Raw genomic sequence first — 14,460 nt, forward strand, 5'->3', positions numbered from 1 at the left:
AGAATGGAGGGATATGGATCCAGGTTTGGAGGGCCAAAGGGTCGATTCCTGTGCTGTATTTTTCTTTGTTCTTGTTCTAAACGAACTTTTCAGGCTGTCAAGTCAATTTGTGACACAGCTTAAACACATTCATCTTCCTCGCTTATTTTGTGGCATATTTTATGGCATAAGTAAAAAAGACTGACATGAGGTATAGCCAGTTCACAAGAGTAAGGGTCGTATTTTAAGCATGGTGAGCCATCCTGAGAGTCGGCACCTAACGTGATACTGCCGAGTCGCGAAAGATCACAGTCATTTAACGCTCACTTGGGCATTGATTCACAGTGGGCAGGACTTATGCCCCTCCTTGGAAGGAAGTCCCACCCTGAGAGATGTCGGTCAATCCTCTGACGATCCTCAATACTATCTGCCACTCCACCAACCTTGGTGCCATCCACAAATTTACTCATCAGACCAGTCCCATGGCCTGTCACTCAATCTGCTTTATTGAGTGCTGCTAATTCATAAACAGGCTACTTTATGGATTTCTATTGTTGTATCTCAAGGGAGGGACAAGTAAAATTATTAATTCTCCCTCTACAAATTCTTCTCGTTGCTGACCAGTCATCAGGCAAAACTGTTGACAGTCATTAAGAAATTGGTGGGCCATCTTACTCTTCAAGCTAGAGTACATAATAAAAGTAACATATACAATAAAGAACTTACATTTTTCATGACTTCAAAGTGCTTTTCATCCAATGAAGCACTATTATCTTTAAGGATGAAAAGTTCAGAAGTCATTTGTGCATATCAAGGTCCAACAAACAAGAAAATGATGATGACCAGAGAATCAGTTTTAGTGATCCTGTTTGAAGGATAAATATTGGTCAGGATAACAGGCAGGGAGGGACCTTTGCTTTTGCTCTTCCTCAAATGGGGTCATTTAAGGACAGCTGAGAGAGCAAATTAGACCTCAGTTTAGCATCTCATATGAAAGGCAGCAGGTGAGATCTTCCAGTCCCGCTGGCGGGTTTCCCAGTGGCATGGAGTGGCTTCAATGGGAAATCCCGGTGACAGCAGTAGGGCCCGAAGATCCCGCCGCCAGTCAATGGCTGGCCGTGTCCCGCCACCGCGAAACATGGCATAGGGAGGCCATAGGATCTTGCCCAGCAGATCCGACAGTTCAGTGCATGCTGAGTACTGCCTGGATTTGATGGTCATGTCTCTGGGGTGGGACCGGAATCCTGACTCAGAGGCAAGGCTGGCAGCACTGAGTCACAGCTCATGCGGTCACATGAAAGCGGTGAGGTTAAAAAATATTTTTACAAAGTGTGTCAGGATTTCTGGCAGGACCAATCAACCCAATGGCTAGACAGATAGGGCAGAATTTTACAGCCCTGTTGCCAACGACTTCGGCAGGACCGGAAAATCCTGCCCTAAAACTCTGCCCCTGCTGTGTGGATCAGATTGATGTCAACAGAACAGGGCTCAATCCCCATTATGATCAAAGCACTACCATGGTCTGCCTGCGCACCCGCACCTGTTATTGAAAAAGAAATCGCAACACTTTGTGGTTCTGCAAATAATCACCATGGACCTGTGTTCAGCCAGAGAACAGAAGAGGGCTTCATGAAGAAAATGTTTTAGAGGGCAGCATGGTGGCACAGTGATTAGCACTGCTGTCTCACGGCGCCAAGGTCCCAGGTTCAATCCTGGCTCTGGGTCACTGTCTGTGTGGAGCTTGCACATTCTCCCGTCTTTGCGTGGGCTTCGCCCCCACAACCCAAAGGGTAGGTGGATTGGCCACGCTAAATTGCCCCTTAATTAAAAAAGATAACTGGGTACTAAATTTATTTAAAAAAACAAAACAAAAAGAAAATGTTTTCTGAGAACTTGAAAAGCAGTTCCAAATCAAAGACAAATAGGTGCAAATTGTCACAAACCTTGTTTTAGTTCACATCCTCTGCAAAAGCTTTCTGCTTCAGTTGGGATGCCACCAAGATAAATCGGAGAGTTTATTTGCAGCTCCTCTTCCTCAGTTGCCAGTTCCTCCTTAATTTGCCCATTTACGTTCACTGACGCCACTGCACCTTGCTTCTTAAGTGTAATGTTTTTCCATTTTCCGTCACAGTAGGAAAGCCCCAACCAGAGGTCAACCCGGGTTATACTTGAACTTGTCTTGACCAAGAAGCTCAATGTTCCACTGTGCAATTCGGCCTGTAGGATTGCAATCCAAAAATTAGAAAAACAAGGTGAAGTGTTTTTCCATTCAATTAATATTATACTTATGATCTTGTAAACCAATGGAGCACTTGAATTGCATGTTGAAAGTTGTTCATGTATTTTAATTTGCACAGATTGGAAATGACTAGATATAGCAATTAGCAATAAAATTATAGACACTGATGTATCCTTGAATCTGCAATAAAACAGTAGAGGCTGCTCCATACATAAATTGGCAAAACAGACCTTAATTAATAAAACCTCTCTCTTTCCTTCAAATGAATACTGATACACTAATTAATACTAATGTTAAATGTTTAAAAATTAACAGTCTTTACTTACACCAAAACAGTTAATAGCAAGTTGAGGACTGAAAACCATTACTAACTCAATTATTGTGTTAACTGCTTCACAAATACATATTGCGTTTACTGAAAATTTGACACAGCATGTTTCAATCTTCCAAATTGCATTTCAAAAAAGAAACACATAAGGATACATGACAGAAATTTTCACTCCAAGCCTAGTACTTTAACCATAGGTAGGTCATATTGGTTGCATAGGAATAGGACAGTAGATATTCCATTAATTAATTTTAAATTTCTGAGAATCTTTTGGGATCCATTGACCTCCAAAGCCTTAATTTCTAATATGTGCTCGAAGAGGACAAAGCACCACATCTGTGCTTTTAACTGGTCATGTTTACAAGAATATTGGAACATACCTGATTGATTGATTGATTGTCACATGTATCGAAGTACAGTGAAAAGCATTTTTCTCCAGCCAACGGAACGTACACAGTACGTACACAGTCGACAAAAAGAATAATCGACAAAGTACATTGATAAATAATGATTGGTTACAGTGCAGAACAAGGGCCAAACAAAGAAAATATTATATATGAAGAGGAAAAGAGTTTTAGTAAGTTGGAATGGTGATAAGAGGTAAAACAAAAGAGTCTGAGTGAGAGAGCTCGCAGAGAGCCGCCATATTCCAGCGCCATATTCACGTTAAGTGTTCAAGAAAATGAGGAAATTTGGATTGGAGGTAGAAAGATAGCAGTTGAGATTGAGTTTTTAGGGCAGCACGGTGGCCTAGTGGTTAGCACAACCGCCTCACGGCGCTGAGGTCCCAGGTTCGATCCCGGCTCTGGGTCACTGTCCGTGTGGAGTTTGCACATTCTCCCCGTGTCTGCGTGGGTTTCGCCCCCAAAACCCAAAAACGTGCAAGCTAGGTGGATTGGCCACGCTAAATTGCCCCTTAATTGGGTACACTAAATGATTGGGTACACTAAATTTATAAAAAAAAAGAGATTGAGTTTTTGAGCATGAGCTGACAGAGGTGCTTGTGAAAGGGAGGGAAACAGGACTCGTGCCTAGGGGACCATTCACAACATCAATTACTGTGGACTCCATAACACATGATGTGTGGTTAGCAGTAAAGATTAGTGGGGACAGGGTCAAGGAAGCTGGAGATGGGTATCAAGGACAAAATGAGTTCAACAAAAGTCATGAGTTATGCTGAAAAAAGAGACATACTGAAACTCTTTGTCTTGTACTCACCAGGACATTTTACAAGAATGCCAATATAAGGGGAAAAATTATATTGTTTGAGAAAACAATGCTAATACTCAAATTTTCTCACAGTATAAGTGGTTTTTTCCCCTTAAAATCAGTATCATTTTGAAGTATCCTTGCATTTATGCAGCATATTTAAAATAGCAAACATGTCCCCACAGGGGCTACCAAAACCAAAATTGACACTGGGCCAAAGAAGGAGATAATTGGTCGCCTGACGAAAAGCTTGGTGAAAGAGCTAGGTAATAAGAGCGGCTTAAAGGAGGAGAAAAAGTAGAGAGAAAGTGTTGATTAAGCAAAGAATTCCCAAGCTTAGGGCCTAGATAACTGAAGTCATAGCTGCCAATAGTGGGGTGAAAGGAACCTCATCTGCAGGTAATTGAATCATGATGCCCTTGTGGAGGAGAGTTTCCAGATTTTGTACTTATTTGGTCTAAGCCGTATCAATAAGTTTTATCTGCTTAATAATTGTCAGTTTCCTTTGAATGGAGGAACAGTTGAAAAAGAGAAGCAGCAGTAACTTTGGCAGCAACATCAGCTGGACCTTTCCAGGATATCGCATGTGCAGGCGTTTGCAAAAGCCCATATTCAGCAAATAGGGAGCACAGGCCAAGAGTTTGTACATCTGTAAGGGGGCCAGGGCATCAGGAGGTTACAATTCTCCAAACATGGCAGTAGAACCTGCAGTCTGCTGGACTGGAGGTCAGAAGGTGCAATTAGCTAGCACAGTCCTTAACTTCTCTGTCATTGGTTCTTTCCAGTCTGCGACAGGAAACATCTACATCGTCCAACCTGCAGGACATAGTTGCAGTAAGAAGGTCACCACGGCGCTGTTGGCCAGAGCTAACTAGTACATCACCTTCTCTATTCTCCTTAAGAGTCAATACAAGTGACCTTGGGGGTCCGCACCATTTTCAGGCTTTCTTTCCATCCTCAGCATATCAGATTGCAAACATGCATTCACAGAACTGTGGGTGTACCTCGGGCTGCAGCGGTTCAAGAAGGCTGCTCGCCACCACCTCCTACATAGCAGCTGGGGATGGGCAATAAATGCTGGCCTAGCCAGTGACGCCAATATCTTGTAAATTAACTTTTTAAAAGTTTGCCATTAGGACAACAGAACACCAAACAGCATCAATTAGAAATGTCCAGGTAGTATTCAATCACAGAAAGAGGATTATGCAAGTTTGTGGAAGGTACCCAGGGGTGTCACAATATATTTATACTCTGACAGTCTATTATCCTCCAGTTTTTAACCCGACAAGAAATGAGGCAGGATAGCTCCTGGGCGACAAGATGTACCCTCTAAACGTATGGCTCATATCACTTCCTGAAATGCTATAATGACAGAGCAACACTGGTATAATCAAAATCAGGAAACAATAATTATTGAGTCAACAACAGCATTACAGAAACAAGGGATCAACATGTTTGGGAGCTCCATACAATTTGCCCCAAAAATATTTTCCTGCATAATAGTGACATACCTTATGCTGCACACTCGCAAAACTGCATTAAACATTGAAACCAAGATCATCACATGTCACATCAAAGAATCAATCCTGATAAAGGGGATAAATTTAATCTCTGACATAATAATTGTGTTATATTTTTCATCCAAATGTACATCTGGGCTGGCTTTCTTACAATAAATTTTCTTAATTCTACTATTCCTATGAGGTGCCTCCCAGGTGCCTCCAGCGAAGCTAGTTGAAGGATACAGCCAATCATGCAGGAACCCTCAAAATACTTGCTGCCCATGAGCTGAAGATTGCAAAAACCTGGTTGGAAAGTACCACATTTCAGATGCTGCTGGGGCACCTGGCCCAATTAACCTTCCAGCACAATGATGTCACTTGTTGATAGGGTGGAAAAGGAGTAGATATGCTGCCCACTATTGTATTGAGAGGGGAAATATTTTCTGCTCCCATAATGCCACTGCCTCTCCATAAACTGAGATTTGTCACTTGGGCCAACTTGTGGAGCAAGTTACTGAATAATAGTTTGTGAATAGTGATTCTGGGCAATATTTCCATAGGTTCTGAGCATTTCTTCTTGTCCTGACCTTCTACATTAAGATCTCCATGGAAGTATCAGAAAACCTAATACAGCTCTGACAAAAATGTTACAGCAGAACTGTATGCACAGTATTGAGATGCAATCTTTGTTTTAAAAGGTAGATTTTGACTTTAAATCGGGGTTGGGTGCTCCACCAGAAATTGTGCAGGTGAATTGGATGCACCACCCATTTCCTAATCCAACCAAGTGTCAGTCTGTTCATCATATTGAACTGAAGCCTATACATTAAAATCATCTGGGCCCCATGCTATCACATCATGGGAGATACCTACTTGCTCCACCTTTCATCCACACAATTTGTGACAATTGTCAGCATTGATTATTGACATTCTAGTGATGGTTAAATGGCATACGGTGGAATTATCCATCAGGTGATGGCAAAATTGGGAAAGGCGATTGGATGGAGAATCGGTTTTGACGCCGAAAGCGCAGCAGACTCCGGGTTCACACCAAATCACAATTCTCCGGTGCCTCAACAGCAGCGTCAATGCGTCCCACTGCACACCTACAGTATCCTTAGTCTCAGTCCTGCTGGGGTGCAACTTGCCCCATCTAGTTCACTAATGTCTTTTAGGGAAGGAAATCTGTTGTCCTTACCTGGTCTGGCCTACATGTGACTCCAGATCCACAGCAATTTGGTTGACTCGTAAATGCCCTCAGGGATGCGCAATAAATGTTGACCCAGCCAGGGACTCCGGCATCCCGTGACCGAATAAAAAAAAGCCAAGCATTGGAATTCATGTTCCCATCTTAAAGAGTATAACCAATTCCAGCTGTCAATCTTACTGTAAAATAGCAGGGGCCCTACTGTGACAATGGATGGTTGTGAAATCAGTCATACAGCGCTAATCCAGTCATACAGCACTAATCCCTCAGGATTATGTCAACAGACTCAAAATCTGTGGTTCAGATCTGGAGCTGCACTGGCATCTCTGTGGAACATCTGCAAGGATGTGATCGTTGTGGATAGCACATGCTGTGAGGTGATCACACAGTGGGTAAAGTGTGTGCAGGCATAAAGGGAGTGGGTTACTACCAGACAGAGTAAGAGCATTAAGCAGATAATGCAGGAGTTCCCAGAGTCCATCTCCTTTTCTTACAGATTTTCCATTTTGGATACTACTAGGGTAGACAGTTTCTCAGGGGAATGCAGCAAGAGTCCTGGTGTGCTGATGTTAGGATGAGACAGTACTGGGATAGCGCGCTGATGTTAGGATGAGACGGTACTGGGACAGCGCACTGATGTTAGGACTAGACGGTACTGGGACAGCGCGCTGATGTTAGGATGAGACGGTACTGGGATAGCGCGCTGATGTTAGGATGAGACGGTACTGGGATAGCGCGCTGATGTTAGGACGAGACGGTACTGGGACAGCACGCTGATGTTAGGATGAGACGGTACTGGGATAGCGCGCTGATGTTAGGATGAGACGGTACTGGGATAGCGCGCTGATGTTAGGACGAGACGGTACTGGGATAGCGCGCTGATGTTAGGACGAGACGGTACTGGGATAGCGCGCTGATGTTAGGAGGAGACCGTATGGTCTCCCATTCTTCTTTTCACCCTCCTTCCATCCTTCCTTCTGCAAGTAAGCCACTTGTGGTGCCAGGACTCTTACGGTACGGAATGCACCAGCCCTTGGAAAGAGCATCCTACCCAAGCTCACACCTCCACCCTATCCCAACACCTCTACCTTATCCCCATAACCCAATCTAACATTTTTGGACACTGAGGGCAATTTAGCATAGCCAATCCACCTAACCTGCACATCTTTGGACTGTGCGAGGAAACCCACGCAGACATGGGGAGAATGTGCAGACTCCACACAGACAGTGACCCAAAGCAGGGAATCGAACTTGGGACCCTGGAGCTGTGAAGCTAACCACTGTGCTACCGTGCTGCCCACTATTGTATGTGAGACATTAGGATGGCATGTTGCCTCCTTGGTGCCAGGGTCAAAGGTATCACTGAGCGGCTGCAGGGTGTTCTGAAAGGGGGAAGGTGAACAACCAGAGGTCTTCATTCATATCACTACGAATGACAAAGGTAAGAAGAGAGCAGAGGTCCTGAAAGCAGAATATAGGGTGCTAGGAAATAAATTAAAAAGCAGGACCTCCCAGATAATATTCTCAGGATTGCTCCCAGTGCCCAAGATCATGACTAGGAGAATAGACCAAATGAATGCATGGCTGAAAAGTTGGTGGAAGAGGGAGGGATGTAGATATCTGAAGTATTGGGCCAATCCTGGGGACGATGGGCAGGCGCACCCCAGCAGGATCAGGAATATTTGCTAATATTCTTAGGGGTGAGTTTATAGTAGAGTGGCAAGGGTTTGGGAACCTATTGGGAAGACCCAAGAGCAGGAAACAAAGATAGAAATGAAATACAGAATAATAGAAAGCAAAAGTAGAAGGCAGTAGAAACAAGGCCAAGTAGCAAATAAGGCCATAATACAAAAAATATGTAAAAATGTTAAAAAGACAAATTTAAAGGCACTGTATCCAAATGCACATAGCATTTGCATGAGGTATACAAATTAACAATGCAAAGAAATATAGACGGGCACGATATGATTGCAATTACAAAGACATAGCTCCACGGTGACCAAAGCTAGGAACTGAATATCCAAGGGTATTCTACATTTAGGAAGGACAGGCAAAAAGAAAAAGAAGTTGGGGTGGTTTTGTTAGTTCGGGGTGTAGTCAGTGCAATATAGAGGGAACATTGGCTCAGAAAATCTAGATGTAGAATCAGTCTGGGAGGGGCTAAGAAGCAACAATTGACAGGAAATACTAGTGGGATTTGTCTATAAGTCTCCAAACAGAAGTGGTAAGGTAGGGGATGGCATTATCAGGAAATTAGAGATGCATGTAACAAGGGTGCTACATTAATTATGGGTGACTTTAATCTACATATAGATTGGGCAAACCAAATTAGCAATAATATTGTGGGGGATGAATTTCTAGAGTATGTACGCAAATGTTTTTAGACCAGTATATCGAGGAAACAAATAGGGAACATGCTGTATTAGATTAGGTATTGTGCAATGAGAAAGGGTTAATTAATAATCATATTGTATGGAGTCCTTTAGGCAATAGTGACCATAACATTATAGACTTCATATTTATGGTGGAAAGTGAAGAGGTCCTATCTGAAGCTAGGGTCCTCAACCTAAACAAAGGAGACTGAAAGTATGAGGTGTGGGTTAGTTAAAATAGATGGGGGAGCCTCATTAAAAGGCATCACAGACAATGGCTAATACTTAAGGAAATAATTTATGCATTGCAACAGCTATACATTCGTTTTGGCACAAAAATACAAGAAAAGCGACACAACCATGGCTAACAAAATACATTAAGAATAGTATTAGATCCAAAGAAGAATCATATGATGTTGATAGAAACAAATAGCAAGCCTGAGGATTGGAAGCAGTTTAGAATTCAGCAAATGAGGACCAAGAGATTGATTAAGAGGGGAAAAATAGAGTAGAAGAGCAAGCATGCAAGTAACATAAAAGTGGATTACAAAAGATTCAATAAGTATGCAAAAAGAAAAAGATTAGTGAATACAAATGTAGGTCCCTTACAGTCAACAACAGGAGAATTGATAGTTGAGAATAAATAAATAGTAGCGCAATTAAACAATACATTAGTTTTGTCTTCACGGAGGAAGACACAAATAACATCCCAGAAATCTGAAGGAACCAAAGGTCTATTGAGAAGGAGGAATTGAAGGAAATTTGCATTACTAAAAAAAGAGTGCTGGAGAAATTCATAGGACTGAAAGTCAATAAATCCCTAAGGTCTGATAATCTACATCAGAGGGTTTGAAAGGAGGTGGCCATGGAAATAGTAGAGGCATTGGTTGTCATCTTCTAAAATTATGTAGATTCTGGAACAGTCCCCGCTGATTGGAGGGGGGCATATGTAATCCCATTAATTAACTAAGGATGGAGGGAGAAACAGGGAATTACAGACCAGTTGGCCCAACATCAATAGTAGGAAAAATGCTAGTCTATTGTGAAGGAAGTGATAACAGGACATTTAGAAAATATCAATATGATTAGACAAAGTGAACACACATTTATGAAAGGGAAATGTTTCACAATCCTATTTAAAAATTCCAGTAAGACCATGTCTTATGGTCTTACTGGACTTTTTTGAGGAGGCAACTAGCAGAATAGATAAAGGCATACCAGTGGATGTGGTGAATTTGGATATTCAGTAAGATTTTGATAAAGACCTACATAAGATGTCATTGTATAAAATTAAAGCACATGGGATTGGGAGTAATATATTGGCATGGATTAAGAATTGGTTAACATACAGGAAACAGGGAGTAGGAACAAATGGGTCTTTTTTGCAGCGACAGACTAGTGGGTCCCACATGGATTTATGCTTGGGCTCCAGCTATTCACAATGTACATCAACGGTTTGGATGAGGGAATCAAATGTAATATTTCCAAGTTTGCTGATGACATGAAGCTTGGTGTTAATGTGAGTGGTGAGGAAGATGTTAAGAGGTTCAAAGTGATTTAGACATATTGGGTGAGTGGACAAATAGATGGCAGATACAGTATAATGTTGATACATGTGACATTATACAGTTCAGTAAGAAAAACAGAATAGCAGAGTATTATTAAAATGGTGATAGATTGGGAAATACTGATGCTCAAATGGACCTGGGTGTTCTAGTACACCAGTTGCTGAAAGCAAGCATGCAGGTACAGCAAACAGTTAAGAAGGCAAATGGTATGTTGGTCTTCATTGCAAGAGGACTTAACTGTTGATACGGATGTGCGTTACTGCAGCAGTATAGGGCCTTGATGAGACCACACCTGGAGTATTATATGCTATTTTGGAATCCTTCTCTCAGAAATGAAAAAATTGTTGTACAGGGAGTGCAATGATGGTTCACCAGATTGATTTGTGGGATGGCAGAGTGACTGCATGAAGTGAGATTAGGTTGACTAGGCCCGTATTCACTGGAGCTTGGAAAACTGAGAGGGGATCGCATTGAAATGTACATAATTCTGACCGGCCTGGGCAGATTGGCGGAGCAGTCTCAACGGACCAAATGATCCACTCCTGTTCCTATTTTTTAATGTCTCTATGGACTCCATCCCATCACACTCACTTATCTCTGGGGATCCATTGACAATCCTCATAGTAGTTCCAACTGTAGACTCACTAGTGGCCATCCAGATTGGCCAGCAAAACTTGGAGGTGGAGTTTCCATCCTACTGGGGGCTTAGTCCAACTGGAGGCCTGATGCTGATCAGGTAAGTGCCTGATTACTTTGGAATACAATTGGGCCTCCTGGAGAAAAGCGATGCAGGTTTCCCCCTGTACTCCAAAGAGTGGACAAAGATCCCTTGTGTATATTTGTGGGATGCTACACAAAATATTTATTACATTTATTCATGCTGATAGAAATACCACTCAGTCAAAAGGGAAAAGGCAAATTAAATTGATGCACTTCACATCTGTACCAACATTCTCGTTCTGGCTGCCTGACAAAATTTGAAATCAAAACCAGATTAATATTAGCTCAGGTTGGAATCAACTCTCCATATTGAGTTGCAAAATGTGCATATAATAAGATTAAATCAGAAAAATTTGGCTTGTCCTCCTGTGTACTGGGCAAGCCTCCAATGCTTTATGTTCTGATTGACTCATGTAAAAGTGTGGAAAATCTAATCTACCAGGAAGTGCCTGCATCAGCTCGTGTCTATATTGCCAACCACTTTCGTTTTACTGCCCTGGTCCCACAGTTTATCACCAACTGAAAAATACATATGCACCACCTCACAAAATGAATAATTTTTGGGAACTATTAGGGTGAAATCTAGTGAGGCATGTTGACAGGAGACATAAGTTATGAGTGAAAATTTTCCTTGGTGATACATTAGAAAAGCAATTAAGTGAAAACTTGCAACTGCTGGAAGCCTCAAATAAAGGAAGCAATTGCTGGAAATAGACAACAGATCGTAGAATAGAATCCCTACAGTGCAGAAGGAGGTCATTCGGTCCATTAAGTCTGCGCCTATCCCCAAACTAGGTCCACACACACCCCCATCCCTGTAACCCTACCTAACCTCTGTATGCTTAGGGGCAATTCAGCACGCCCAATCCACCTGACATGATCATCTTTGGACTGCGGGAGGAAATGGGTGCATCCGGAGGAAACCTATGCAGGCACAGGAAGAATGTGCAAGATCCACCCAACAGTCACCCAATGCTGGAATCAAACCTGGGCCACTGACCCTATGAGGCAGCAGTGCTAACCACTGTGCCACCATAATGAGTGAGAATCTGAAAGGAGAAAGATAGGTTCATACTTTGGACCAAGACAAAGGCTCAGGTTTATTTCAGTGTAATTCTTGTCTGGTTACATTCCTACGAAATACATTGCAATGTTTTCCTGCATTAAAAACATGGTAGCTGAGAATTTCTGGCCCCGCCCACCACTGGAATCTTCTGGTCTGCTGAAAGTCAATGGACTTTTGCCTGGCTCGCTGCACCTCACCAAGACAAGGCCAGAAAATCCGGGCCTACGTAAAGGAAAGTTGCTGCTGCTATTGATTACAACTATGCTGCTCTTGGGGGCCTTTACTAAAGTACTTTGTAGGAATTAACACATCAATTTTGGAAGCAAAAATACCACATCTAACGCATCAATTAGGAAACCTTTGGGATAATTTATTACATCTCACAGTATCTAATTGGATCTTGGTTGACAGTTTTAGACTGATATAAGCCGATGGGCAACCCAGTAGCTTATGCAAATTTAGAGGTACGGAAAATAAAAGGCAAATAAAATTACTAGAAGCAATGCAAAACTCAGATACTACCTTCAAAAGGAAATTAAGTTGGAGCCACAGGCCATTTTTCCCATGAAGCAAATGCATATAAAAATTAACTATGATTAATACTGTCAGTTCGCTGACCCTCCTGTGGACATGATAACCATCAGTAAAATCATTCTTTGTGATAAAATTACAAAAAGTAATGGGCTCAAAAGGCCAATATACTAATTATTATTTCACTTTATAAGTAAGTATTTTAAAGAAGGACTCAAGTACCACAAACCTTTTCAAAAGTTTGAAACTGAGGACATTGCTGAGCCACAAACTGGCAATGGGTTGGGTTTGATTCTAATGCAAAGAGGGGTCTCAATTTCCTCAAATGATATCTCTGAAAACTGAAGATATTGGACAATTTTAAAGTGACACTGTAGATTATGTATCACTCAACATGAAATTCTGAAATAAGGCATGAAAGGAAAATCACGTTTGACAAACCTTCTGGAGTTTTTTGAGGCGGTAACGAATAGAATAATTAAGGGAGAATCAGTGACTGTGGTGTATTTGGATTTGCAGAAAGTATTTGAAAAAGTCCCAGGTTAGTGTGCAAGATTAAGGGTAATACAGTGCTATGGGTTGAGAATTGGTTAGCAAACAGGAAACAGAGAGCAAGAATAAATGGGTCTTTTTCGGAGCGGAAGAAGGTGACTAGTGGGGTACCTGCTCGGGCCCCAGCTATTCACAATATATATCATTGATCTGGATGAGGGAATCAAATATAGGATTTCTAAGTTTGCTGAAGACACTGAGATAGGGGGAATTGTGAGTGATGAGGAGAAAGTAAAGAGACTTCAAGGTGATTTAGAGAAGTTGAGTGAGTAGGCAAATACATGACAGATACAGTATGACGTGGATAAATGTGAAGTTATGCACTTCGCTTGGAAAAACGGAATGGCACAGTATTATTTAAATGGGGATAAGATTGGGAAATGTTGACGTACAAAGAGACTTGGATGTCCTTCTAAACCAGTCATTGAAAACCAGCCTGCAAGTGCAGCAAGCAGTTAGGAAGGCAAATAATATGTTGGTCTTCATTGCAAGAGAATTTGAGTAAAGGTGCAAGGATTCTTAGCGCAGCTGTACAGGGTTTTGGTTAATTGATTGATTTATTGTCACATGTTCCGAAGTACAGTGAAAAGCATTTTTCTGCAGCCAAGGGAACTACACAGTATGTACACAGTAGACAAAAAGAATAATCGGCAAAGCCCACTCCTGGGGTGTTGTGTGCAGTTTTGATCTTCTTACCGAAAAAAATATATACCTCTCATAAAGAGAGTTCTGGGATAGCAGCAATTGGGATGGCTAAGCCTGTGTTCACAGAAGTTTAGAAGAATCAGAGGTGATATTTCGACAGGGATGGATATACTAGATGCAGGGATGATGGTTCCCCTGGTTGGGGGATGTAGAAGAAGGGCCCATGGTCTCACGACACAAAGTAGGCCATTTGGGACTGAGAAGAGGTGAAATTTCTTCACCTGTGGAATTTCCTGCCACATAAGGCTGTGGAGGACAAGTCACTGAATGTATTTAAGGAATAAATGGATTTCCAGACACGAAAGGTATCAAGGGTATGGGTAGAGAGCGGGAATACGGCATGAGATAGAGGATCAACCATGATCACATTAAATGGTGGAACAGGTTAAATGGGCCGAATAGCCTACTCCTGCTTCTATTTTCTATGTTTCTATGATAATTTGCACTGTCATGAACAAAACTGAACTGACGCAGTCTTCTGA

General features: G+C 41.9%; 1 protein-coding gene across 7 annotated transcripts in view; it reads right to left on the reverse strand.

Moving 5' to 3' along the window:
- ush2a (Usher syndrome 2A (autosomal recessive, mild)) overlaps positions 1-14,460 on the reverse strand; it is a 1,354,742-nt gene that overhangs the window by 820,375 nt on the left and 519,907 nt on the right. For all 7 annotated transcript variants that reach the window (XR_005462328.1, XM_038811752.1, XM_038811743.1 and 4 more), the window contains one exon: positions 1,923-2,196. Coding sequence is in view for 6 of the 7 variants with exons in the window: in XM_038811752.1 (XP_038667680.1) it covers positions 1,923-2,196 (274 nt within the window). In the remaining variant the exon portion in view is untranslated. The remainder of the gene's footprint in view (positions 1-1,922; positions 2,197-14,460) is intronic.

The sequence above is a fragment of the Scyliorhinus canicula genome, chromosome 1 (genome assembly GCF_902713615.1).
Source record: "Scyliorhinus canicula chromosome 1, sScyCan1.1, whole genome shotgun sequence".
Taxonomy (NCBI): domain Eukaryota; kingdom Metazoa; phylum Chordata; class Chondrichthyes; order Carcharhiniformes; family Scyliorhinidae; genus Scyliorhinus; species Scyliorhinus canicula.